This window comes from Amblyomma mixtum, chromosome 5, assembly GCF_055824585.1.
Source record: "Amblyomma mixtum isolate Tamu chromosome 5, ASM5582458v1, whole genome shotgun sequence".
Classification (NCBI taxonomy): domain Eukaryota; kingdom Metazoa; phylum Arthropoda; class Arachnida; order Ixodida; family Ixodidae; genus Amblyomma; species Amblyomma mixtum.
This window is the reverse complement of record NC_143016.1, coordinates 192189484-192217283: the sequence shown is the minus strand read 5'-3', so window position 1 is coordinate 192217283 and position 27800 is coordinate 192189484. Positions and strand designations below refer to the sequence as shown.

Here is a 27800-nt window from a genome sequence, read left to right as displayed (position 1 = left end):
AGTAAATACGGTATAAGGCGCGCTTGCCCATAGAACAGGCGCACGCTGCCGCGCGCTATGCGTCATCCTTCGACGTTCGCCGCAAGCGCGTGTTTATCGCAGATCACCGCAGCTTTTCGCTTCGAGATATCCAGGCTTAACCTTAGCTAAGCCCCAGCCAATTGTTTTTAAACCAACACTCTGCAGCCAGAGCGCACAGTCAGAACCCTGCCATCGTCAAATACTGATACAGTAAAGGCCCACATACCGTATTTACACGATTGTAAGTCGACTTGAATGTAAGTCGACCCCCCCACATCACAATTCTGAAAAAAATAAAAAAGCTTGGAGGTCATTTAAACTTGACAGTAACGCGACAGTACTATCTGTGGCCTCCGCTTATCACCAGCCGCTGTCGGTTGCCGCATGCGGGAGTGCCCGTGGGCGCATTCCAAAACAAAAAGGTATTAGTCATTGGACTACTCTCCACACTTGCACCATCGTCCTCGCTAGCGCTGCCGTCGTGATCGCTGCTGCGGTCCCACAGCTCGTCGTTCTAACATCGTCATGCAGTGAAATCCTGCACTTCGCAAACAGCCACATCATGACATCGCGTGGAACAGCTGAAAATTTTGCCTCGCTGTAACTGCCACACCTTTATCACTCAGTGCGAAAGCCGAACTTGCGGCCCGGCGCGCAGTTAGTTTCTTCGGCATAAAGAATGACAGACATCTTGAACGCAGCCGTGAATGAGCGCCGGTCACTTACCAGACCTGGAGCACAAACGACGAATGACGAAGCACTACATTAAAAACTTGTGAAACGCGACTGGCAGTAGTCGGATGCGTCAGAGCCAAAGAGAAACTACGCGAGAGTGGTGTCGACTCTTCCGTCGGCTACCGACACTCCCTGGCACCGCTGCGGTTCCGAGTGGGGGTGCCGCCACGATTGGAACAGCAGCCCTTCCATCAACTACCGACGCTCCCTTGGGCGCCGAGTGCGTGGTTGAAAGTAAACAAAAAAAAACTTGGACGACATCTATTATGAGTAGAACGCGAATGCGATATCGGCCTGCCGCCGCTTATCAGCATACGCAATCTGGGGCCACGTGTGGGGAGTGGGTTGGTGCTGCTTTGCTGCTTATCGACAGCCACCATCGGTGGGCCGCCTTGCGCGGGGCGGGGATGCCGGTTCTGCGCGTCGACATAGCAGCTGCTCAAGGCCAGCACCAAGAGCGATGCGACTGAGCCGCGCAGCAAAAATGCAACCACGCCGATATCTCGTTTGTCTCGCCTTTATTTATAGTGCAAAGTTTAGGTTTCGATATTAAGTCGACCCCCCCCCCCCCCCCCCCCCACTTTGGATTTTCAAATTTTCAAAAATAGGTCAACTTACAATCGTGTAAATACTGTATAGTAAACATTTCTGCTGGTCCAAGATACTTTACTATAGTGGGGTTCTATTGTAATTGTACAAAATACTAACCACAGTCACCGGCATCTAGTAAGGATGGCCTCCGAGATTTCCGAGAACCTCGGAGGCCACTTTGAACACACGTTACAAAAATCAATGGCATTCAGCGAGTGCTCTGCCAATGCTGGCTGTGCATGTTTGCCTAAGTACACAAGGACATGCTATGCATGTTGCGTTTGAGGGCACTTCCTGAGCACCAGCCCAGAGGCAAAGTGTCTCAGCCAAAGGCATCAATGAAAAAAACTCTTAGATCCTTGGAGGACCGTTCGAATGTGTTAGGAGCTAAATGTTCATTCTGCTGACACACTAAAGTTTATTATACCCATGGTGGTGCACTTAGGTTCATTACATGAGAAGTCCAGACATGAAAGTTCGTTATATCCGAAATCCAGATATGAAAGTTTGCTATACCTGAGACGGCATAATAACGTTCATCATATCCCAGGTTACCACATGAAAGGTTGTTAAATCTGAAGTGGGATGCTAAGGTCTGCTATGTCCAAGCTAGTAGACTAAGTTCGTTTCGAGCTACAAAGGGTGAGCCTCATCTTACTGACAGCCAGCAATTGCCATTTACATTTGCACAGACCCTCATGGTAATGCATTAATAAACACCTCATGTGTGATTTGTGTGACTTTACCAGCCATACTACAGCTGAATCAATTCGACTGTTAGGCCTGAGCAAGTGACCAGCGTGGCTGACAGAGCACTGCACGTACACCTGAGCAAGGGCTCTGACACAACCTCCTGGCATCTGACAGGGCTTTTGTGCAGTGCACTGTCTTTTGTGTCTGCCCTGTAAAAGTACACACCTCGGCACGAAAGTCATAGAGGGAGCGCCGCTTGCGAGGGGAGGCCCGTGGGGATGCGCGCCGCACACGCAGGATCGTGGGGCGTGCTGTCGAGCTGGGGCTGGACACGGCAAGCTCTCTCTTCTGTGGTGTCCTCGGCAGCTGGGCATCTGGCACCAGGGAGTCCTGCAATGGAGAATTCCCCAGCTGAGAGAGACAGTTCTGAATAACAATCCACTAGCAAAGCAGTTACGACAGCTTGGCCATGCAGTGACACCGTCCACTTCTTCCTGCACGATACCTCTATCAGTCTTGTGACTATCATTGAGGAAATGTACCCTGCCCTTGTCCCAAGCTTTGGGCGACGAGGAGCATGCATTCTGGAGCGCTATCACGGAACTGATTCATTTGGTTTTATAGTTTGGTTTTAACTTTGTCCCATGTGAAAGGGATGAATGAAGTAGGAGAGGAGGTTGATGGGTCTCGCTGTTCGCGTTGGTGCTCCCTGCTGCCCCCTGCTAGTCTACCGTTTGTAAATAAATGTAAATAGTATTTCCCCGTAACAATAGTTTGGTTTCAGGGGCTCCAACTTCCCGAAAAGACTCAGGCTATATATATGAGGGACGACGCAGTGCAGAGCTCCTGATAATATGAACCACCTGGGGATATTTAAATTGTACTGCCATCGCACAGCAAATGGGCCTCCATCGAAATGGAAATGCCAAGACCGGGAATGAACCCAGTTCTTCTGGGTTGGCAGCTGAGCACCATAATTTAAGAGGGTTAACTGCTGAGCTAGTTGGTTTTCAGACATAATAAATGATTTTTAGCGCAACGACACAACACAAGAAAGACAACAACACGGGCGCTTGTCGTTGTTGCGCTAATATTAATTGTCGTTGCACTAAAAATCATTTATTATGTCTGAGCACCATAATAACCACTGAGCCACCGTTGCAGCTGGAACTAGTTCGTGGCGTGACCGGCAGCTGTGTCGCGCATTTCAGTAATGAGGACGTGACAAAAGCATGGCCCTGACTCAAGGACAAGCTAATATTAACACAACAGCATTAAGGCCCCCATTCTGCAGAAAATCCATTGTCTTTGGGATCCCGACTGACATATCGGCTGAGGTAGGGTGGCCACACAATGGCCAACTTAGGGCACAATATTCTGCTTGGCCTCGCGCAACCCGCCGTGGTCGAATGATAGGCCGATCATGAGACTTCGTCACGTGACCTTGAAGTGTCGTTACAACCTACTCAATAGGCTATGAGCAAAATGACCACTGTAGCAGGTAGCAATTACAGTAGAACCCCGTTCATACGTTTTTCACCGGACCGGGAAAAAAAAACTTAACAGCCGGGAAAATGCAACAGTGAGGAAAGCACCGAAAATTAATGAAAACAGTGCAGCTTTGACTTGAAACAATTAATTTCCGCAAATTGACCCTAGGACTTTAAAAAATCGAGAATGGTGGATTGCAGTTTCTTTCGCTCGCTGAAAAGAACAACGCGTTTCTCAATAGCAAAGGCCGCATTGCTGTCAGCGTCGCTTTGTGGTGCGGCCACACCGCACGCACGCAGCAGTGCTGTGCAGTTCACGCGCTCACTGCAGTCCACGCTGAAGCGACGTTGTGCACAGACGTTGTGCACAGCGTCAAGCACTGAAATGTTCGTAGGCTGCTCGCCGCGCTGCTCCGCGTAAGCCGCCCTGGCTGCCTGTCGACTGCGTTTAGTACGTCCAGCTTTTCCTCAAGGGAAAGCCCCTTCCGCTTACTCAACGCTATCACGCCATCAAACCACAATAAAGATGTTGTTCCGACTGAGAAGGATGAAAAGGAAATTGCACGGGCCCTGCCGACTGGCTCCAGCCGAGCCACCACCGCTGTCACTTGCAGATAGAGGAGAGTTAAAAGATAAAAAGAAAGAGTGAAAGAAAAGACGCGCTGATAAGCGACCTCAGCCGCACGCCTCCTCCTCACCACCTCCCACGATAAAGATCGCGGCGTTCGGCGTGCGAGGCAGATAGCCATCTAGTGGCGGCCTCACCAACTCGCGTGCGGCTTCGTGCAGCCAGTTCCGTAGCCAAGCCTGGCCAAGACTCGTCAAAAATCAAAATGGCGGTTGGCGCGCATTGCCCGGGCGGGTTCGGGGAGCCCAGTTGCGACGTATCATGCGGGATCGTTTCCTCATCTACGATGTAACAGCGGGGTTCCCAATACATTGGATCCTATGGAAGCTATGCCGGGACCCGAAGAAAACGACGTAACAGCCGGGAAAACGCAGCAGTGAGGAACGTAACAGCGGGGTTCTACTGTATATTAATTGGTTGCAGGAGGTTGCACAGGAAGAGTAACGTCCTCACAAGCACCAGTGGTCGGCATTGCCCGTCAGAGTTTTTTTAGATGCGCAAGCACCTTTTATTGGCGATATCCATGCTCAACTCTCCAGTGTGCTTCGCGGAAGCGTTGCTCAAAACTGTTGTGCATCGTAGTGCTGCCATTAGAGCCACCGCTTTCACATGGTACACCCTGCCGCCTGCTCTAAGCACTGTAAATTTCCCTCAACCCTCCACCCTGCCTGTCCCTGACGCTTCCCCTTCTCAGTGCACACGATAAACCATATACTGGAGGGCACCGAACTCTCCGCAGTATATTCCTATCTCGTGACTTTTCTCTCATCTCGTGCCTTGCCGTCGCGTCTGCTTTTGTGAAGCTCCTAGAAACAGTTTCGCCTAGTTCGTCATGGCTTTTTCGTGATTTTGCGGTGCTTCCACTGGCTGAGGAAAGGGGAGGCCAAGGGCACTTTGGGATCTTTACGGGAGAGGCGGGGACGCTTTTTATTTTTACTTCTAGACCCATCTTCGTTCCCTCCCCCATTTATTTTTTTTTTCACATACACACTGCAAACCTAGTTTAAGAAAAATTACACCAGAACATTAAAACACCTAGCGTCAAGCCTCTTACAATGTATTTGTTCTTTTCAACAGGAGCTAGCCCAAGCACACCCATCAGAGTGCCCACAATAGCACAAGGGGACTCACCCTATGATGGTAAGCGCACCAAGAAAACATGATACAGTAATCCCTCGTTATAACGAAATCGCTTTACTCGAAATATCGCTTTATTCGAAATGTCATCCGGTCCCGACCCAAACGCATGCATTTTAAGCCGCATTACTCGAAGCGCACGAAGAGCTTGACCCGCTTAGAGCGAAGTGGCGAGCGGAGGCATCGCCGCCGCCGAGCGGAGGCATCGCCGCCGTGGCGGCGACCCTTTGCGCATGCAGTGCCAAATTAATACCGCCGACGAATTAGACTCATGCAGGCATAGAACAGGCCAAAAAAGTACCAAACCCACGATCGATGACCTGCCTGGTAACGGGCACCAAGAGAGTGCCGAGTGCCCCCTGCTCAGCGGGGCCAAATTCCATGGTGCAGCGCGCCCGAACCGTTAATCTCTGTCGCAAGCGCATTCCTGGTGTTCCCCGTGACAGAATCTACACGAAAATAAAGTTTTCCTCGTGCTTTGCGATGCCAGAAAACCGCGGTGTCTTGGATGCGGAAAAGTGGCCGGTCATGCTCGATTTGCGCCATTCAACTAGACAAACGTTCTAAATGCGTGGTAGGGTAACTGAATTTTGCTGTTACGGCGGGAACACATGCGCGAAAAGCGAGCGCGATTCACCGCGGCGCGAGGTTGCGAACGGCGCCGCAGCGTCCGATCACAGCGCGCCGCTTGCGTCCAACCTGCTAGATGTCAACGACGGGCCGCCCGCGGCAAACGCGACGACAGGGAGCGGGAGCCAACGCGAACGCGGAGAGCGGCAGCGTCATGATGACGTAGGGCGCGCTCCTTTGAGCTGCGCCGGCATGTGGGCCGGCCTGCCCACGGCTGGTCTCGACGCGCGCGAGCGAGCGAGGAGTCTTTCCGGAAAATTTTCGGACTAAAATAGACGCCAACAATATTGTGGTGATCGTTTATCAACCGAAAGTTATTGAAAAGCTGCACACGTGCCAAGAAAAAAAAAAGTCGGCTGGTGTGCATGTTGTCGGTCTCTTGCCTTCGTCCTTGTTTCCTAGCGCAATATACACTCACTCGTCACACGACACCAATTTTCCCTAACGACCACCCGACCAAGCACATAAAAGGAGCGCTAGCATTTCAACCCCTTGGCTGAAAATGGGAGGGCACAAACCTGGGACATGGACACGGCCAGGGCCAGCTCTTCGGGTTCCATGTCGGGCAGCAGCTTTGCCTTGCGCAGCACCTCCCTGCAACACAAAGACCAGCCTTCTCTGAAGCAACCGATCAGGTCTGCAGCGCACCTTTCAACGCAGTCCCCTAGACAAGTTGCCCAGCTTCCTGAGGGAGATTACACCACAGACCTGCTACAGCAAAAGTAAACAACATCAATAACTTTCAATCGTGCTTTTCTCTACTTCTATGTTGGCACTAACTCAGCTTTTGTGCACATTTTATGTAGTCCAATCAAGACCTAACTTGATAAGCAAAATCTTTAAGGTGCAGAATATAGTACTTATCTAGGCTTTTAACAGTCAAACCCGGATATATCGAACCCGCATATTTCGAATTATTGGCTATATCGAACACACAGATTACCCCCTTGAAAATACTATGTAAAAGTATAGGACAGCTGCGTTGTATATCGAATTCCACTTTCTCCGGACATTGGATATGTCGAACGCCGCGCCGCGCCGCGCCCCTGGAAGGCGCGCTTTCCCCAAAGACATTCCTGTCCGGTCCTCAGCCGCCTCAGCGGAGAACATTTCCGCAGTCAGTCAGCAGGCGCAGGGCCCCCCCTTTTTTTTTTGTTCCCCGTTTTTGCGCCCCACCGGCGCGAGCTTTCCCGCTCCTCCTGTACCGCCGGCATGTGCTCCGTCAAGGTCATTGGAGCTTAGCGAAGAGAGTGCGGCATGGAGCAACACCCTCGAGACGCGCGGCGACGGTTCTAAGCCACGCTTCTTGGGGAAAGAGAGAGAGAGAAAACGGTCGCTCGTGGGCACATCGTGGGTCTGGGAAAAAGAGAGCGCCAAAAAAAAAAAAAAAAAAAAAACGAAGCCCAGAGCGTTGATCTTTCTCCCTGCTCTTTCTTTTCCCTCTGTCGTTCCTTCGCAGTCACGTTGACTGCCGCTCGCATAGGCTTCGCTCTTATCTCTCCATCTGCCCCTCGCGTGTTTTTTTTTTTGTGTGTGCCTGTGTTTCAACGCGCGACGTGAAGCAGGCCCCAGTAGCCAACTGTTTTGGCAAGGCAGGCCTTGAAGTGGCCGGAGATGAATGCCCGGAAGATTTAGATGACGATGAGTGCTTGGACGACGCGTTTCGCGACTTGTCCAATTTTCTCGGCGCCGTTCCGTCCGAAGTGACTGTTGAGGACTTTAACGCTGACAGCGAACTTCAAGCGGTAGCTGGCGTTCAAGACGCCGACTCCAGCGACGACGAGGGCAACTGTGTTGTCGAAGAAATGCGTCCGTGCGCAGCCACTGAACTGCCGTCAGCGTTAGCCTGATTCGGCGCTGTTGCGGCGAAATGGAAGCCACTGTGCTCTCGCACCTGGACAGTCTCGAGAAGATCGAGGCCAGTGTTTTGAACTTCGTTTCCCAGGGAAAAAAGCAGCCCAAAATTAGTGATTTTTTTTCCGCGAAATAAAGCGCTTTCACATTGCGTGCCCATACTATGTGATTCGCGGCTGTTCCAAACGGTAAGCCATAATTTGTTATGATCGGGAGTGCAGTTTTAGCCTATACAGTGAAAGCTCGTTAATTCAAAACTCGATAATTCGAATTTTCGGATAATTCGAACAACACTACTTGGTCCGGCCAAGCTCCATAGAGATCTGTGTATAAAAAAGCCCGTTAATTCGAAAGCGAGTCGGTTCCGTTACGGATAATTCGAACTACGCGCCACCGCATCTGGGCGGCTTGGCACACAGCATGTGGCCAAAAAAAAAGCACCTCCTCCGCATAGTTAGAGGCTGCGTACGTCCTAAACGGGGACAGAAGATGGAACTAGATAAAACCTTGGAAGAGTGGGTAAAGCTTAAATGGCGCCATCACTGGCGCGGTGGCCTGCGGCACCGGAGGGAAGGGGTGGCGACCGCGCTGGCGGCTGCCTACCCTCTTTTCCGCGCAACCTCCGCAACTCGCAACTCGCAACTAAATGCTCGTTCATTCGAGCCCTGTTAATTCAAAAATACGGATAAGCACTGTCAGCGCGGTCCCAGCCAACGCCCATGAAGGCTATGACTTCGGACGGGCGCTACAAATGCTACAAATTACGTGCGAAAAACGTTTTTTTTCTTTGCGAGTGTCGTCCATGCTTCCACCCATCGGTCCGTGGCCAATGGAAGCACGCGCTCAGCCGCGAAGAAGACGCCGGCACAAGCGCTGGCACTCTGCCAAAGTTCGCTTCCCCCTTGATGAAGCTAACGTCAAAAGTGATGTTATCGCTGCGCAGCATCTTGGCGCGCCGCCAAGAAATGCGTTGGTGCTGAAAACGAGGCTTGCACAACCGAACAAGCGCTGCTGGCACTCTGCCAAAGTTCGCTTCTCCCTTTGCTAGAGCTAACGTTGCCAAGAAATGCGTTGGAGAGGGGGGGGGGGGGGGGGGGGGGCGGCATGACGGTCTGAAAACGAGGCTTGCACAACCGAACAAGCGCTGGCACTCTGCCAAAGTTCGCTTCCCCCTTTGCTGGAGCTAATGTCAAAAGTGATGTTATCGCTGCGCAGCATCTTGGCGCGCTGCCAAGAAATGCCTTGTGGGCCGTGACGGTGCCAAACGGAGGGAAGCGTTAACGACTGACGCTTTTTTTTTTTTTTTCAGATTCTTAGCCAAAAATCGGGGGTGGGTGGGTTCATTATGTGAGTGGGTTCGTTACGCGAGTAAATACCCTACATACACCATAATGCAAATGGTTCTTGTCGGTTTTTTCGCGGCCATTCGATAATTCGAACATCGGATAATTCGAATGATTTTCCCGGTCCCGTGAAGTTCGAATTAACGAGCTTTTACTGTATCTGTATATCGAATTTTCGCTATATCGAACTATTTTCCGATCCCCTTCGAATTCGATATATCCGGGTTCGACTGTATCAGTAATATATTTAGGAGCGAAAATTTTCAAAACGTTCTGAAGCAGAGGGAAAAGTTGGGCATGTTGGTATTGGTTCAGTCTCACGGACAGCATTAGAGACTTTTAGTAGAGTGTACGCAGACATATGCAAAGGCACAGTGAGCGCTATAAAATAGGTCCTCCTTACTACGCATGACAGAAACGCTATTTCAAATCGCAGTTTTACGTACGGTCACGTTATGTATGCTGTTTTTCAAATTTAGCGCATGTGCTCTTGCTTACGCTAAGAAAAATAGCGTTGTCAACATGGCGGCACCCATGTCACCCGCTTCGGAGAGCATTCGTCAATGTTATTGGGTTTTAAGGCATATTCATTTCCTTAAAATGGTACACATAATATTCATTTTGCCTCCTCTCGCCAGCAACTGAACAAATTAGGGATAAACTTGGCCTATTTTCAATTACGTGTAATGATTCCAGAACCAAGCAGAAGCAGAACCAAGCGCAGCAACTGCACTTGGTTCTGTGCAGCACGTGGTAAAACAAGAGTGCGAGTCGTGGGCATATTCTGGCTACTCGGCACGAAGCAGCTGAGCAACTAAGTTGTGGAAGTGTCACCACAGCTTGGAGACTTGGCTCAGGCATCGAGCAAGTTTTGCCCGTGACAGCGTTTACTTTTGTGATCGCATGAAAAAAAAAAAACAAATACGAGACGCAATTGCACCGATATACCCCGTGCTGCACAGAACCAAGCGCAATTGATGCGCCTCTCGGGAATCATGCCGGACTCTCGATTTTCATGCACATAGCAAGATCAAAGTTAGCTTTACCGCGAAGCAAGCGCGCCCTGGCGGAGCCGCCGCGCTTAAGCAGACGACACTGCGCTTGCGTGCTGGTTCCCCAGGCGCTCGCGAGAGGCACTCCGCAGAGCGCTGGCCACTCAGAGCAGTGTTCAAGGTAGAAGTAGACGACCATGTGCAAACACAGTAGAAACTAACTGATATGTTGCTGGCTCAAACGTGCAAAATTGCCAGCAATAAAAATGTCCCATAGAGTTGGACTATTCTGCATCTGGCTAACATGTTCCTGGAAAACAGATTACCTGATTACTACAGCAGAAGACCACGTACGAGTGGACACGAATGAAAACTGAGAAAGATGTAGACAACACAAGTAGAGGCTGCTATGTTCAGAACATCGACAAATTCTGTCGTATAATGCATTTAGCAACCGTCGTATTGAATGAAGATCGTGGATTAGTAGTGTAGCCCCCATCCTATCCTCGCCTTTTCTGTGTGCTCTTGATGTTACGTTCCAAGTGCAAACATTCGTCATCATCATCATCAGCCTGCCTATGCCCACTGCAGGGCAAAGGCCTCTCCCATGTCTCTCCCATTAACCCTGTCCTTCGCCAGTTGCAGCCATCGTATTCCCGCAAACTTCTTAATCTCATCCGGCCACCTAAATTTCTGCCGCCCCCTGCTACGCTTGCCTTCTCTTGGAATCCACTCCGTTACCCTTAATGACCAGCGGTTATCCTGCCTTCGCATTACATGCCCTGCCCAAGCCCACTTTTTCCTCTTGATTTCAACTAGGACGTCATTAACTCGCGTTTGTTCCCTCACCCACTCCGCCCTCTTCCGATCTCTTAACGTTACACCTATCATTTTTCTTTCCATAGCTCGCTGCATTGTCCTTAAGCTGAACCCTCTCAGTTATCCTCCATGCTTCTGCCCCATAGGTGAGTACCGGTAAGATACAGCTGTTGTATACTTTCATTAGTAAACTGCCATTCATGATCTGAGAGAACCTGCCATATGCTCTCCACCGCATTCTTATTCTTCTAGTTATTTCCCTCTCATGATCCGGATCCGCGGTCACTATCATTATAACAACGTCTGATAGTAAATTGCTTGAAAATGCTCCACAAATTGGACGCACTTTGAGTTAAATCTATGCATACCTCAATTTTCAGCTATCCTTTCCCCACATTATTTCGGGACTAAGCACACTTTAATTGTTCATTATTAATTAAATCTGGGCATTTCGTGAGGCACCACTTGTCTGCATGCTCTTTTTTGCATGCATGTCAGGCTGTAAGGGATGGCAGCCAGGAGCCCGAGAGAATGTGGGATTCCTTGGCACAACTTCAAAGTCGTTAACCCTTTCGCTGTCACGGACGTACCGGTACGTTTTCGCGCTTCCCCCCCACAGTGTCACTGACGTACCGGTACGTTCTCTATCGTGCGTTCAAAATTTCGCGCTTGAGCGCAAAGCTGACGCTCTTGGACTACCCGCGCCATCTGTTGAATCTTTCTACAAGTTTGTATTTTCTCCCCTTACTGTTTTGGTACGTGTAGTGAAGAGTACGGAGCGTCTGCCATCCCACCCCTCTCTCTTTGCTGAGTGGCGCGGTCGCTCCGCGTTCGCCGGATCATGACGCGCGCCTGTGTGGTAATGGGTCCAAGGGTTGTTCTGCCATCTGCCGCTGTTTTGCAGGTTTTTATTTTTCTTCTGTCGGCGTGTGAGCTACGGCGCTTCAAGTTCAAGGGCGCGCGCCGTTGCCACTCCGAGAGTCAAAGAAACCGACACATGACTCGATCGCTGCTTTCGCTTCGCTCTCTCGTCGCACCCTCGCTTGCGGCTGGCAGCAGCAGCAAACGTAAAGCTCCTCTAACTTTGTTTTAGCCTTTTTCCATCTCCCTCTCTCATCTTTATTACACAGCGTCCCATTTCTCTCCGTTTTGCGGGCCACTGAAAGCATACCCCCGCTGCGCGCGGTTACTTTCGGATATGGCTGACCGCGCCGCGGGACCTTCCTCTGCGCATTGGAGCGGTGGCTCTTCCAATTCTGAATACGAGCCGAGCTCGGATTCGGACAGCGTCTCATCCGAGGAAGAGGCGGATCGGACAGCGTCTCATCCGAGGAAGAGGCGAGTTCCGCATCGTCAGATTCTGATGTTGAAACAGCGGGACCATCATCCCGGAAGCGTGCGACACTGGGGGTGCGTCACGGGCAGAAACACCCGACAGCGAAAGGGTTAAGGTTCTCCAAAACTAAAGATTGAGAACTTCCGATTCAGAGTAACATACTGCTTTGCAGTGCAAGGAGAAATCAACAAAAATACATACATCAATCCTCTTTGGAAACTAGGTACGCACAAGCAAGACTGACATTCACGGGATCAGCCTTGTTCAGCTGAATCAGCTGAATACAGAACGAGTGTGCAGGAAGAAAATGTGATATGCACTGCTTGTGATAACGAGGTATGCATGCTGCCCACGGGACATGTGCACCTGCAGCCACAGCTTTTTGTGCTTTCAGCATCTGTTCCTTCGAGGCAGATCACGCGAGGGAACGTCCTTCAAACCAGGGATGTACCTGAGACCGGGTGGCACCTGCAGGTTGGGACGTTGAGCAAACAGCGTGTGCCACAGGTGGACAGTGCGGTCGTGCACTGGGCCACGCGTGCAGTGCCTCAGGGCAGCTTCCAGCACTGGTGTCAATGCAGCCAGGAGAGAGTGCTCATCAGGAAGCCCTGCAGCCTGACACTGGGACACCAGCGCCCCACACAGGGACACCCACACGGGCTCCACCACCTGCGACAAGGAGAGGAAGAACAGGCACAGATATGACAGCATGAGAATGTGTCTGCAGTCGGAGGAAAAGAAATGGCATACTGCACACTAACGCACAGTTTGCAACAGTCTAGAAGTGAAAGCGAAGGCGCCGCTCCAGGTGCTGCATCGTGCCCAGCGTATGCAGGAACTAGACCGAGAAGGCAAAGATGGTGATACTATAGGCCTCTTTGATTCAGCTACACTTTCTGCCCCAGTTCAAGGAGCGCAGCACTTTCGCATTCGCTTTGCCAGTGTGCCCGTTGGACTTCCATCTTTGTTTTGCAAAAGTGCCAGAGTAGTGCAGCATGAGTTCTTGGCTGGCTTGCACTCTCCCAAGTGGAAGTGCAGCTGTAGTTGGGCAATATGGCGACGCCCATGTGTAGGTCGGAGAAGCGAAGACAATCTGGAAGTCTCAATAAAACGATGACAACATCATCATCATCATCAGCAGCAGCAGCAGCAGCCTAACTACACCCACTGCAGGGCAAAGGCCTCTTGCATGTCTCTCCAATTAACCTCATCCTTCGCCAGTTGCGGCCACCGTATTACCACAAACTTCTTAATTGCATCCCCCCACCTGACTTTCTGCCACCCCCTGCTACGCTTGCCTTCTCTTGGAATCCACTCCCTTAAGGACCAGCGGTTATCTTGCCTTCCCATTACATACCTTACCCAAGCCAATTTGTTCCTCTTGATTTCGACTAGGATGTCATTTACCCGCATTTGTTCCCTAAAGGCAGCGCCCGATCTGGATGCTACCTCATTTCTGCTGCCGAAAATGGTCGCTGTGTTGCGACACCATTGGCTCGAAACGAGCATTTCCAGAGTAGACTGAAATATTAAATATTATGATTACAGTAAAAGCTCGTTAATTCGAACTTCACCGGACCGGGAAAAAAGTTTGAATTATCCGATGTTCGAATTATCGTATGGCCGCGAAAAAACCGGCAAGAACCATTTGCATTACAAGAACCATTTGCATTACGGTATATGTACGGTATTTACTCGCGCAACGAACCCACTTGCATAATGACCCCCCCCCCCCCAATTTTTGCCAACGAATTTGAAAAAAAAAAAAAAGTGTCCCTCCGTCTCGCACCGTCTCGCAGCGTTTCTTGGCGGCGTGCCAAGATGATGCGCAGCGATAACATCACGCCGTGTTTACTTTTGGCGTTAGCTCTAGCAAGGGAGGAAGCGAACTTGGCAGAGTGCCAACGCTTGTCCAATAGTGCAAGCCTCGTTTGCAGTACGTTCGCCTTATCGTGCCATGGGCGATTGGGGCGGACGCCGTCTACTGCCACTCAGTCATTGGAACGTGCGATAGCAGCAGCAAACGCCTTTTGCAGCGAACGATGCTAAAAGCCGGCGTCATGATCGTGGCGGACCGCGTGCTTCCGTTGGCGACTGATGGGTGGAAGGATGGACGACATTCGCAAAGAAAAAAAGTTTTTGGCACGTAATTTGTAGCGCCCGTCCGAAGTCATAGCCTTTCACGGGCGTTGGCTGGGACCGCGCCGACAGTACTTATCCGTATTTCCGAATTAACAGGGCTCGAATTGACGAGTACTTAATTGCGAGTTCCGGAGGTTGCGCGGAAAAGGGGATAGGCAGCCGCCACCGCCGCCGCCAACCCCTCCAGTGCCGCCGGCCGCCGCGCCTGTGATGGCGTCATGTAGGCTTTAACCACTCATCCACGGTTTTATCTGGTTCCATCTTCTGTCCCCGTTTAGGACGTGCGCAGCCTGTAACTATGCGGAGATGCTTTTTTTTTTTTTTGGCCACGTGCTGTGCACCCAGCCGCACAGGCGCGGCGGCGTGTAGTTCGAATTATCCGTAGTGGAACCGACTCGCTTTCGAATTAACGGGCTTTTTTATACACAGATCTCTATGGAGCTTGGCCGGACCAAACAGTGTAGTTTGAATTATCCGAAATTCGAATTATCGAGTTTCGAATTAACGAGCTTTCACTGTACAACGATCTCTTCGGGCTTTCAGGCATCATAATGTCCCTTACCCTGCATACAAAGAATAAATAAATCAAGCTTTATCTATGTCACAGGGCCTTCCAAATGCCACTTCTACTCTACCTTTCAAATGCCACTGCTTGGCCCTGAGAGCCACTGATCCCTGTCAGCAAAATGTACATCGCTGTGCTTCTGTGCACCAACGTACATGCTAAGGGCCTGACGCCAACTCTTGAGGTACCGTATTTACACAATTGTAAGTCGCCCCCCCCCCCCCCCCCATATCTCATATCAGGAAAAAAAAACAAAAAACTTGGAGGTCTCTTAAGATTCCCCTTTAATAGCAGAACACGATAGCATTATCCGGCCTCCGCCGCTTATCCTCAGACGCTATCGGCTGCTGCGCGTGGGCGTGCCCGTAGGCACATTTCAAAACTAAAATAAAATGTATTTATTTATTTATTTATTGGAAATACCTGCAGCGCCCGAAGGCATTATTGCAGGGGGGATGAGGATACATAACAGAAGATTAGGCCGGAAAAAAAAGAGGAAGAAAAAAAAAGCAATACAACAAGGCATGACACAGCAAGTACAAAATGAATGAAATATGAAACAACAAAAAGACATGACGAAAAAAAAAGAAAGCCAACTGCGCACTCATACATCCGACAGCAACGCGCGGAACATAGACTCTGAACGGCACTCAACAATTTCATGGAGCAGGCGATTCCAGTCATGAATGGTAGATGGGAAAAATGCGTTTTGATAAGTGTTAGTTTTGCATTTAATTTCTCTAATCTTCCACCCATGGTCAAGTCTGTTTGACCTGAAATGCGGTGGAAGTAAATAATTTTCTTTATCTATTTTTATTTTTCGGTGAAAGATTTTATACAGCATTTCTAACCGGGAGTTGGTACGGCGTTTCCGTAACAGCTCCCATCCCAGCGTTAGTTTAATGTTAGTAACACTGCTGTTAAAATCATAATTACTTGAAACAAACCGAGCGGCAAAGTTCTGAACACGCTCAAGCATGTCTGTTAAATTTAAAGTAGGGGGGTGCCAAACAACACAAGCATACTCCAATATTGGCCGAATATAGGTAAAATAAAGAAGCTCTTTAACTTTTAGTGGTGCCATTTTAAAATTTCTTCTTAGAAAATTTAGCATGCCATAAGCTTTAGCAGAAACGTGCTCGACGTGCTCATTCCAGGTGAGATTAGACGAAAAGTAAACGCCGAGGTATTTATAGTTAGTAACTCTGGAAAGTCGGGTAGAATCTAGTTTGTATTCAGCCAAGAAAGGGTGATGCTTGCGCGTGAAAGAAATGAACTGACATTTTATTGGGTTCAGAAACATCTGCCACTTCAAACACCATTGTTGTATGCGGTCCAAGTTGCACTGCAAATGACAAGAATCTGAAGAACTGTTAATAACATGGTAGACAACACAATCGTCAGCATATAAACGTATTTTACAGGTCATATATTTAGAAATGTCATTAATATAAACTAGAAACAGCAGAGGTCCTAAAACAGACCCCTGCGGTACCCCCGAAGATACAGGAACATAATCAGACTGGGACCCATTAATCAATACACGTTGTTTGCGTCCCTGCAGGTAACATTGAAGCCAGTTTAGAAGGGAAGTTGGAATCTTGATCAAAGATAATTTATACAGTAGTAAATCATGAGGTACCAAATCAAACGCTTTCTTGAAATCTAAAAAAATGCAATCCGTTTGTAGACCCTTGTCAAATGATGAAAAAATATCATGGCTAAATTCTAAGAGCTGCGTCGAACACGAGTAACCTGATCTGAAACCATGCTGAGCTTGAGTGAAAAATTCATTTTGTTCCAAATGCTTCATCAATGCGCTATATATTATGTGTTCAAGCGTTTTGCAACTAATACTTGTAAGCGAAATCGGCCTGTAGTTAGCAACTATGTTTTTAGGACCACCCTTATGAATGGGCACCACGTTAGCGTTTTTCCACTGCTGGGGTATTATTCCTGTATCTAACGATTTCGAGTATAGAATAACTAAGTAATGAGCAATGCTTTCAGCACAGACCTTCAAGACATGACCGGGAACATCTTCGGGCCCGCTTGCCGAAGACACCTTTATGTTATTCAGCAGGTTTAACACACCGTTGTATGTAACTGTTAGCTCAGGCATTGTCTCTTGCACATGGGCATCCATGACTGGCATTTCATGATGCGAGTTTGCTGCGAAAACAGACTTAAAATAATCATTGAAACAGCATGCCTTATCAAAATCATCAGTTATAGGTTCAGCGCCGTTATTCAGTGCCGGAATACCAACTGATTCACGGCCATTAACTTTAAGAAATTTCCACAGTTCTTTTGGATTACTCTGAATTTTAGCACCTAACTCATTCATGTATCTTTTTTTCGCAGCTTTATTTTCAACTTTTATGTCTCTTCCAAGAGCACGTACCTTTTCAAGAACTTTTGCGTCCCGGTATTTTTTGTACGTGTTTAGGAGACGACGCTTTTTCTTAATCAATAGTTTAGTTTCCCGAGTTACCCACGGCTTGTCCTTGCGCCGCTTAGCTGATATGTTTTTGAAAGGAACATATTTGTCGATGAGCACATCAAGCTTCTGCTTAAATATGTCCCACAGCGCAGTAGCATCGAAACGCTGGCTCATGAATATGAAGTCTTGTAAATAGTTGGCAAGCTCGCTAGATAGTGATGAGTAATCACCTCTATCATAGAAGAAAATTTTCCTGGGGTGCCTGTGTGGCACTGAAGGCTGGGTCATTGGCACGTGTGCAACGACACAGTCGTGGTCACTGATACCTGGGATAATATAACTATCGCGCACAAGTGAATCTCGGTTAGAAAAAAGCAAATCTAGAACAGACGAGGAACCATGGCATGACCTGGTTGGCTCCTTAACAAACTGATACAGATCGTTTGCAATAATGAGGTCGCGGAAATCAACGTACAGCTTTGACAGGTTGGTAAGGACTGGTTTATTGTCAACCCATGTAACTTCAGGCATGTTGAAATCACCTCCAATGATGTAATCGTTGTGTATCTTACTTATGAATTCAGAAAGGGATACAAATACATCTGGATTAGCCCGCATAGGAGAACGATAGAAACAGCCAAGCGTAAGCAGCTGCCCGTTATCTAAATGTAGATTCCGCCAAACAGATTCTTCGCAGCCATTAAGTTCCGGCAGAGCAGAACAGCGAAGAGTCGAGTGAATGAGCAGGAAAACGCCACCTCCACGTGAGTGTCTATCGCAACGGTAAGCTTCAAAATCTGCTGCAAAGACCTCGGAGCTGTGAATCGAATCGTCCAGCCAGGATTCAGTACCCATGACTACATGCGGTTGGACTGAGGAAATAAGCGTGGCAAAATCACCAGTTTTATTCTTTATGCTACGGCAGTTCACCACCAGTATAGTAAGATCAGATATGGACTGAATCCTGGCAAGACCGCAGTGAATGAGGGGCTGGAACCCATTGCGCAGCTGCCTGGCCTTTTGCTAAGGTTTATGCTCTATAACCTGGTCTTGAAGTGGGTTATAAACGAACCACTTTTTGTTGATAAGCATTTTGTCATAACGAAGTTTGAAAGTAACTTTCTTGGCACGAGCATAGCTTACAAGCTATGCTCGTGAGTAGTCACGGGACTACTCGTCCAGACTCACGCCATCATCCTCACTAGCACTGTCGCCGTGATCGCTGCTGCGGTCCCACAGCACATCGTTCTAACATCATTGTCCAGCGAAATCCCGCACTTCGCATACAGCCACATCACGAAATCACATGGAACAGCTGAAAATTTTGCCTTGCTGCAGCCGCCACACCTGTATTACCCGTTCCGAGATGTCAAACTTGTGGCCTGGTGCGCAGTTAGTTTCTTCAGTGTAAAGAATGGCAGCCATCTTGAATGTAGTCATGAACGAGCGTCAGACGCTTACCGAGCCCGGAGCACAAATACCGTATTTACTCGAATCTAACGCGCACCTTTTTTCCGATATATCGGGTCCAAAAATTGGGTGCGCGTTAGAATCGAGTACGACCCTAAATCTCCGATATCATATCGCCATTGGCATTTCAAAATGGCCGCCTCATACGCACTTCGAGAGCGTAGCTGACTAGCTGCCTGTGCTTAGGTTAGTCTATCCGTTTTCTGCGTTTGCTCTACCAGCATGGACGGGCCGACAGCGAAGATACGCCGAGTTCATCATGATGCCGCATTTAAAAGGAAAGTCATCATGTGTGCAGAGACGGACGGAAATCGGGCCGCATCACGCGTATTCGGAGTACCAGAAACGTGCGTGCGGGACTGGCGCAAGCAGAAGGAAAAGATTTTCGCCAGCAAGGCTACACGAAAGGGTTTCAGTGGACCGAAGCAGGGCCGGTTCGCCGAAATAGAAGAGCGGCTCGCAGAATATGTTCAAGAGCAGCGAGCGGCGCAGCAACCAGTGACGACCGATCTGCTCAAAGTCCGGGCGATGCAGTTAGCCCTACAAACAGGGCTAACGCGGAGTGACTTCAAAGCCAGCAGGTGCTGGCTCTCAAATTTTATGAAGAGAAAAGGCTTTTCTCTTAGAAGGCGAACGGGGATATGCCAAAAGTTGCCTGAGGAATATGAGGAAAAGCTGCACAGTTTTCAGCGGTTCGTTTTGGGTTTGCGCCGCAGACACGGCTACGGCCTCGGCCAGATTGGAAATGCCGATCAAACACCGCTCTACTTCGACATGCCTGCCAACACAACTGTTGAAAAGAAGGGGGCGAAGCAAGTGCGCGTGTTGTCTTCCGGCCATGAAAAAACACGCGTCACCGCAATGCTTTGTTGCACCGCGGATGGACACAAGCTGCCCCCGTATCTTATATTCAGACGCAAGACGCTCCCGAAAGGAATCGTGTTTCCGAGTGGCGTGATCGTGCGCGCAAATGAAAAAGGTTGGATGACCACGGACTTGGTCGCCGACTGGATCGATCACGTCTGGCGCAAGAGACCCGGCGGCAGTTTGGGCCTGCGTGCGATGCTTGTGCTCGACGCGTTCAGGTGCCATCTCGACCAACGCATCAAGGACAAGCTCGCAGCGTGCAACACCGACCTTGTCGTGATACCCGGCGGCATGACATCGCAGCTCCAGCCGCTCGATGTCTGTTTGAACAAGCCGGTTAAAGATAGGATTCGGGCGCTCTACACCGAATGGCTTGTGAGTGGCTGCCATGAATTCACTCCCAGCAATAGGATTAAGCGTGCCTCGCTGCAAGACTTCGCTGGATGGGCGAAAGATGCGTGGTGCACGATACCGTCTGCCATGGTCAGCAAGGCCTTTAAAAAATGTGGCATATCGAATGCCATGGACGGCACCGAGGATGAAATGCTTTGGTCCGTCAACAGCGATAAGGAGTTGTCTGACAGCGACGACGAGTGAACCTTGTGCCGGCGGGCTGATCCCGGGCTGGCGTTGCATATGTCTCCTCGCCCAACGCCGCCTCTCCTCCTCCTCTTCTCTCAAAGCTGCTTTGGCAGCTTTTTTTTTTCAACGGTCCCTCTCGGGGCCACCAATCGCGCTTCGGCAGAGCATGCAGGTGCGATGCTTCCTGCTGTCTCACTCGAGTTCCTCTCTCTACACCAAGTTGCGATAATAAACACACACATAAAAAAAGGAAACGGCTTATCTTGCCAAGATTGTTTTCACTACGCGGCACGGCTGATCCCGGGCTTGGCAAGATAAGCCGTTTCCTTTTTTTATGTGTGTGTTTATTATCGCAACTTTAGTGCATCGAGATTAAATCTTTGTTTTTCCAAACGAGACAAAGTTGTATTGCTGCATGAAAGCACGAGGTGGGTGGTACCTTTTTTTTTTTTGTCATGGAAAACGAGTGCGCGTTACAATCAAGTTTTTTTTTTTTTTTTTCAGTGGGAGGGTCACGAAAAACGGGTGCGCGTTAGAATCGAGGGCGCGTTAGATTCGAGTAAATACGGTAACTACTGACGAAGCACTACGTTAAAAACTGGTAAAACATGATGGGCAGTCATCAAATATGTAGAAGCAAAAGAGAAACTACGTGCAATCGCTGTCAGCTCTTTCATCAGCTACCGACACTCCCCGACACCGTTGGCATTCCGAATGCCGGTGCCACCGCGATTGTAACAGCGGCCCTTTCACCAACCATCTCTTGAGTGCCGAGTACACAGTTGAACACAGTTGAACAAACTTTGAGTATGCTTCAGCGTCGTCTAAGAGTAGAATGCGATAGTGTTATCGCACGGAGAGGGCAGGGTGTGCCAGTTTTGCTGCTTTTCAACAGCCGCCATCGGCCGGTGCAGGCGGGGACGGGGTGCCGGTTTATTTATTTATTTATTCACAATACCTTACAGGGCCCAGAAGGGCATTGAGTAAGGGGGGCAAAGAACGACAAATGTGCAAAAGAAACTAATTAGATACCACATGAGATACAAAAGATTAAGTAAAAAGAAACTAATGTACAAAGCAAAACTTAAAGGCGAAATTATACATAGGATACAAGGTACTTATTAGTAGCATGAATGCCGGACATGCGGCCAAAACAAAACACAATGGCAACGAAGGAACAAAAATACACTGCGACAAAGAAAATCAAAGATAGGAGAAAAAGCGATGTCATGTGAGATATCTACGTAGCTGATCCTGGAATGGTTGATGGTTGCAGATGGATGCGATATTGTCAGGAAGATCATTACAAAGAGCAATGGCACGTGGAAGTGCAGATGAATTAAAAGCGAGGGTTCTACCGTGAATGCGTTTTATGCTCTTCTGATTATGTAGGCGGCGTTCTGCATATTAACAGAGCAGCTGCTCAAGGTCAGCACCAAGAGGGATGCGACAGAGCCCCATAGCAAAAATGCAACAATGCTGTAGCATCCCTGATATCTCGTTTGTCTCACTTTATTTATGGTGGCATGCTTTGGTTTCGATTGTAAGTCGACCCCCCCCCCCCACTTCGGATTTTCAGATAAAAGAACATAGGTCGACCTACAATCGTGTAAATACGGTAGAGAAGAGTGCATCTTATGATTCAGAGACAAGCAAAACCTCCAGATCCAGTTTGCATCCAACTGCAACATCACTGCGCACTGGTTCTTGGCGTGGACAAGCAGTCACTAAAGCAGTTCCTCAAAAGGAGCTGAAAGATGCGCACTTCTGACTACACCTGGTGTTCTGACAATACACCTGGTGTTCTAATTCTCCTTAAATTGTCAACACCACTTGCCTTGAGAATCACACAACTGCTACCGGTTCTTCAGCAGTACACCAAATGTGCACCCTTTCAGCCCCACCAGGTTCGAAAGACATGACAAAGGCTCACCTTGGGGGCCTGTCCAGAGGCCAGCAGTGCGGAGAGTGCCGGTGCCAGCAGGTCCACTGCTTCCACCAGGGCCGGAACCCCACGCAGGCAGCCCACCAGGTCCTGCACTGGGCGCACCAGCTTGCCACCAGATGCCGAGCGGCGTGCCTGCGCGATTGTGGTGGTTCAAGAAAAAAGTGGGAACACCGAGACTCACAAGAATGGGAAAAACCCGAATATAATACGGACCCACATATAATACGAGGTGCAATTTGAAGGTAGCAAAAATGGAAAAAAAAGTTTTCATCCGCATATAATGCGAGCAAGGAAAACTTTTCAAAAGCCTTTATTTTCATTGCACTTCTCCCTTTTCATGTTTAGTCGTCGTCCGTAGAACTTTCTTCAGAAAACCCTTGTCAGACATATCTTCCCATAAGAACTCATCTTCTGTCCCGTCGAGTGCATTTGAGATGCCACATTTCTTAAAAGAGCGACTTGCAAGCTCCTCAGGGATGCTGGCGCAAGCATCCAACCACAAAGGATCTCTGGAGAGGCCCGCTTCAGTCACCAGGAAGGAGTTACTTCGGGGGTCTCTCGACCACATCCACTCAAGGTAACACTGCTTGACGGCATCCTTAAACGGCTTGTTTATACAAACATCCAGCGGTTGTACCTGGGATGTCATCCCTGCCAGAATGATGAGCTCGGTGCGCGATTCGTGCAGCAGCCTCTTCACTGACTCGGCCAAGTGGCAGCGGAAAGCATCCAACACAAGCAGTGATCGAAGCCCCAGCAGTGCTCCTGGCCGCCGGCACCACACAGACTTGACCCAGTCAAGCACTAAAGTTTCGTTCATCCAACCCTTGTCCTGACATCGGATGACAACATTCTTCAGGAGCTTCTCACCTTTAGGCAGAGTCTTTTTTTTAAACACGATATAGAGCAGAAGCTTGCGGCCACCCGCAGTGCAGGCCAGCATTACGGTCACCCGCGTTTTCTCATTCCCAGTCGACCGCACACAAGCCTGCTTACCGCCTTTCTCGTGCACTATGAGCGCTCACGGCATGTCAAGGTAGACAGGAGTCTGGTCTGCATTCCAGATTTGGCCCAGCTCGAAATCAAGACTCCTCCCGCAGCAATATTACGTGTCACTGGAAAGTCATAAGCTGTTCTTCATAACTTTCGGGACATTTCTGCAAGATGGAAGTTCGCCGACGCAACGAAAATCCAGCACGGCGCATAAAACGAGACACCCAATGTTTGCTTGCCTTGAAGTCACTCTGCAGAATGCCTTTATCCACGGCAATCTCTCTTGCTTTAGCTTGGAGCAGCTTGATGCTGCATGCTGTTCTTGCATGAGGGCGACGAGATCCCGCTGAATCTCCGAAAACACTTCACTTCTTCGTCGCCTAAAACTCTTTCTCTTGCCGCTGCATGCAAATAAGGCTTCCTTCTGTTTTCTCCAGCCACGAACGCTGCCTTTAGTGCCGCCAAACTGCTGCCCAGCCGTACAATTCCCACCGGTCTCGGCAGTGAGAATAACCTTCCTTTTAAAGGCACCTGAGTACTGTCTTCGCACCTCCAACATTGTGCGAAATTCCAATACATACGCTTTCACTACTCAACGTGGACAAAATGGCGCAGGAACAACAAAAGATGGAAGGCTATCAACGCCAACACCAGACAGCGCTTTCTCGACTAATAATATTGATGTTTATAGTGCTGAGCAACGAAACCAGAACTGTGAATATGATCCCAAAATTGTTTGGTTTGGTTTATTGGGGTTTAACGTCCCAAAGCAACTCAGGCTATGAGAGACGCCGCAGTGAAGGGCTCCGGAAATTTCGACCACCTGGGGTTCTTTAACGTGCACTGACATCGCACAGCACACGGGCCTCTAGAATTCCGCCTTCATCGAAATTCGGCCGCCGCGGCCGGGATTGAACCCGCGTCTTTCAGGACAGCAGCCGAGCGCCGTAACCACTGAGCCACCGCAGCAGGGCAAAATTGTTTGGATCCGCATATAATACGAGGTAGCCATTTTACATTACAAAATTTGGAAAAAAAAACCTCGCACAGTAGCCGACTGGTATTTCGGACTCCAATAATTGGGACTAGACTTCGCTGAGGAATCGTCATGCATCTCATAGGAACGTGTACATTTTCACGGCCGATATTTCAGACTTTGGGGAGTCTAAAAGTTCGAATTTTTCAGACTAAAATAGACACGAATTGTGGAGATCATTTTTCAACCAAAAGCTTATTTCGGCCTAATATAGACGCGAGCGGGCATCGCTGTCACTACCAACCCATTTGCCGCCACCGTGAAAGGCGCCATCTTGGATTTAAATGGAATCGGCTCAGTGGGCGCTATCGGACTGGCTTGGATAGGCTTGGTTATTGTTCTCCATCGTTGCCATTCGAGATAATGAGATGCTCTCCATTGCCATCAAGTTGGCCTACAAAGGCGCACGATCGCATTGAAAACGGTACAGCGGTACAGCTGTAGCGTCTGCCGTGGCTTGTGCGACGCACCCTGCGGTGTGGGGCAGCAAACGCGGTAGACGGGTGGAGGGGGGAACTGCATTCGGAAGTGCTCACTTCCGCTCGCGTCCTCCCATGGGTTACCACCCACGGGTTAACTCTTGGTCTTCACAAACGTCACTGCCCCATGCAAACTAGCTGGTCTTGCTTCGCGCAGCGAGCGCATTCATTCGCGGCATGACCGCGGCCGCGTCACACTATCTGGTACCATGATGTGATTCGGTGCGGACATAAAGAAAGCACGGCTAGGACTCAGATAGAGTCTAATATTATCGCTCGTAGGCGGAACATGGGGAGCTGCGATTTTCGAGATTCTGAAAGCCGGTTTTTCACAGAAAAGATTACTTTTTCAAGTTCACGGATTTTTCGGACTGTTCGATTATTCGGACCATTTTTCGGGTCCCACCAAGTCCGAAAAATTGGTCGGCGACTGTATTATATTCGAATTTTTATGGTATTCTCTAGGTTAACAATCGCATTTTGTATGTCTAGGCCCTCAATCATTCAATCAAATTCACTCCCCAAGTTCCTTGTCAAGTCATAGAATGTACTATACTGAATGCCATATGCAATGCTACCTGCAATTCACAACTGCCCGTAGTCACGCTGAAAGAATATCTGCCTGCACCACAGTCATGCTTTTGTGACACATAAAGTGTCCACATTAACCAACCGTATCTAAGAAGCAAACAATGGTCTCTAAACTGTTCATGTCGCCAGAGAACTCGAACATAAATCACTTCAAAGGATGTGGGCTATAGTTGGTTATCTATGACTAAAGTACTACAGTGCAACACTGAATTTTCAAGATGAACATCCACCAAATAGTCCAGCTTACTGCTCTACTACAGTTTGTCTCTCCACTTTTCCAGCTCCACTTGCAGCTTAAATGCACCAGAAAAAAGTGGTCGAGTTTTAATCTAGTTAAACCGAGCAGATATGCGAAAGTAAGTGTTTAGCTAGGTATCGAAATGACTTGAGCAAAAGTTCTTGCACCTGCGCCACCACCAGAGCCAGAGTCTCCTAGTGGGTGAAGCCAGAGCAAGGCACGAAGGAGGAGGCGCACCTGCAGTCCTGATGGCACATGCTCAGTGAGGCGAGAACACCGCAGCTGTCATTACGTAATTCATGCACTGGCGACCAAGGTCCCGTGGCGCCACCTACCAGCATGGCTAGTAAACTAGCTCGCAGGTCACCCTCAAGGTCAAGCCTGGCTTCTGTTGGACGCCATTCAGGAGTGCTTCCGCGCTAAAAGCCCACGCACCTCTCCTGGGCACAGCCGAGCAATGGCATCCAAGGCCCAGGCCAGTGCTTGGCAGTAGGGCTGCAGCTCGGCCAGGGCGCTGCCCCGGTGCGGCCGCTGCCCCCAGCGAGGGGACACAGAAAGCGTAGGGGGACCCGGCGATGAGCCACCTGCGAAGGCATCAAGATGGGACACAGCCATGACGTCTGGTGACAGCAACCAAGGGCCCTACATTGACTAGGTCTCTGTTTTCATCAGTGGGTCCATAACACGAGGGCCACCCACATCAACTAGAAGACCCCCTTTACCTCTTTCGTTACCACGCCACTATCCATCGATCACCAGTGAGTGACGGATTCGAAGCACAATTACAGCGCTACCGGGCCCACCAAGAAGTAGTTGCACCATCCAGATGGTTGTTTAGGCATTCTACGTTAGTTTCTTGCGTAGTTTGTATTTTTCACGCAAGTCGCCAATTTTTGAAATGCCCTTGGAGTTAAGGTGCCGGTGTAGAGCGCTTGCAGAATGGTGTCAGCCATAGAAGTGGCACGCGCTCGGAAAAATATCGCTTCACACGATTCTACTGCGTCTGCGGCAGATAATTTTTAATGCATCAAGTAGCAGTGACTCTGACGACAACATTGCACTGTCAGACTTTGATCCCGTTGATCCCGACAAAGAAATTGTGCAGCCTCAGCAGGAAATGTGGGCACCTGTCTGCCCATAGGGTTCATTTCTCGCTTCTTTACTGTTCGTTCGTTCCTGGAACCAGTTTACGCATCACAGTGACGTCATCAATGATATTTCTGATTTCTGTAGCATCTCATCACAGTATGGGCAAGACTTACATCCACCTGCCCAAAATAGATCGATTTCAGATTAACGCTCCATAATAGCACAAAGATGTGCGCAAAAGATTTGGATGTGCTCCGAATGGTGCTGAATTATCCGAAACATCTTTCGAAATACTGTAGAAACGCGTGCACGGGGTGCACCGTTTTCCCGATGGAGACATTAACCTGTGACGTCATGAGCGGCAGAGGCGGCACAGCTGTGATGTCACACGCGGTGAACCTGTGGCGAAATCAGTTGCCCTGGCAACGGCGCGCCTGCAACACTCACTTTCAGGCACCCGCAAAATCGCTGAGGCCAGCGTGGCTTTCGCTACAAAAAATCCATGTAAGGGCCACATCCAAACTTTCCATGACCCATGCGGGAATAGCCTTCAAAATGCACGCACCGTGGCCTCCACTATCATCTCCAGCTGTGAGCAATGGCACGCTTGACTGCGGAGGCCAAACACGTGCACAGGAGCCTCTAGGTGCCACACACGGATGAAGCCTGACGCCACGGCTCATCATCATCACCAACTTCTTCCTCCGGCGCGAGCTCCCGCTATCCATATCGGCATCAGTATCACCAGCTCCAGTTTTTTTGTGGCTGTCAAAGGCACGGGATTTGTGGTAGCATGTTAGTTCACCGTAGTTGTGGCTTTCGTGTGCTGCCGCCAAGCGTTCAATTTTAGCACGATGGGCAAGCGCCTTAAAAGCTACACGGCTGGGAGTTTGCTCTCGGACACGGCAGGCAAGCGGCAGGCAGGAAATTCGACGTTGCCGAGGAGTGGGTCTGACTATGGTTCAACCAAAAGGATGCGTTAAGGACACAAGCTGCAGAAAGCGTGGTTTCCAAGGCAGGCCATGCAAGTCTCCCGAACAGGAGTAAGAACTGCTCTGCTTTGTGATGGAAGTGCACAACAACGGCTA

General features: G+C 49.4%; 1 protein-coding gene across 5 annotated transcripts in view; it reads right to left on the bottom strand.

Moving 5' to 3' along the window:
* Positions 1-27800, bottom strand: part of LOC149345277 (uncharacterized) — a 215048-nt gene that overhangs the window by 91111 nt on the left and 96137 nt on the right. For all 5 annotated transcript variants that reach the window (XM_089546559.1, XM_089546560.1, XM_089546561.1 and 2 more), the window contains exons 19-23: positions 26059-26207; positions 22272-22418; positions 12721-12938; positions 6444-6519; positions 2266-2430 (exon numbers count right to left, since the gene is read on the bottom strand). In XM_089546559.1, the coding sequence (XP_089402685.1) occupies positions 2266-2430; positions 6444-6519; positions 12721-12938; positions 22272-22418; positions 26059-26207 (755 nt within the window). The remainder of the gene's footprint in view (positions 1-2265; positions 2431-6443; positions 6520-12720; positions 12939-22271; positions 22419-26058; positions 26208-27800) is intronic.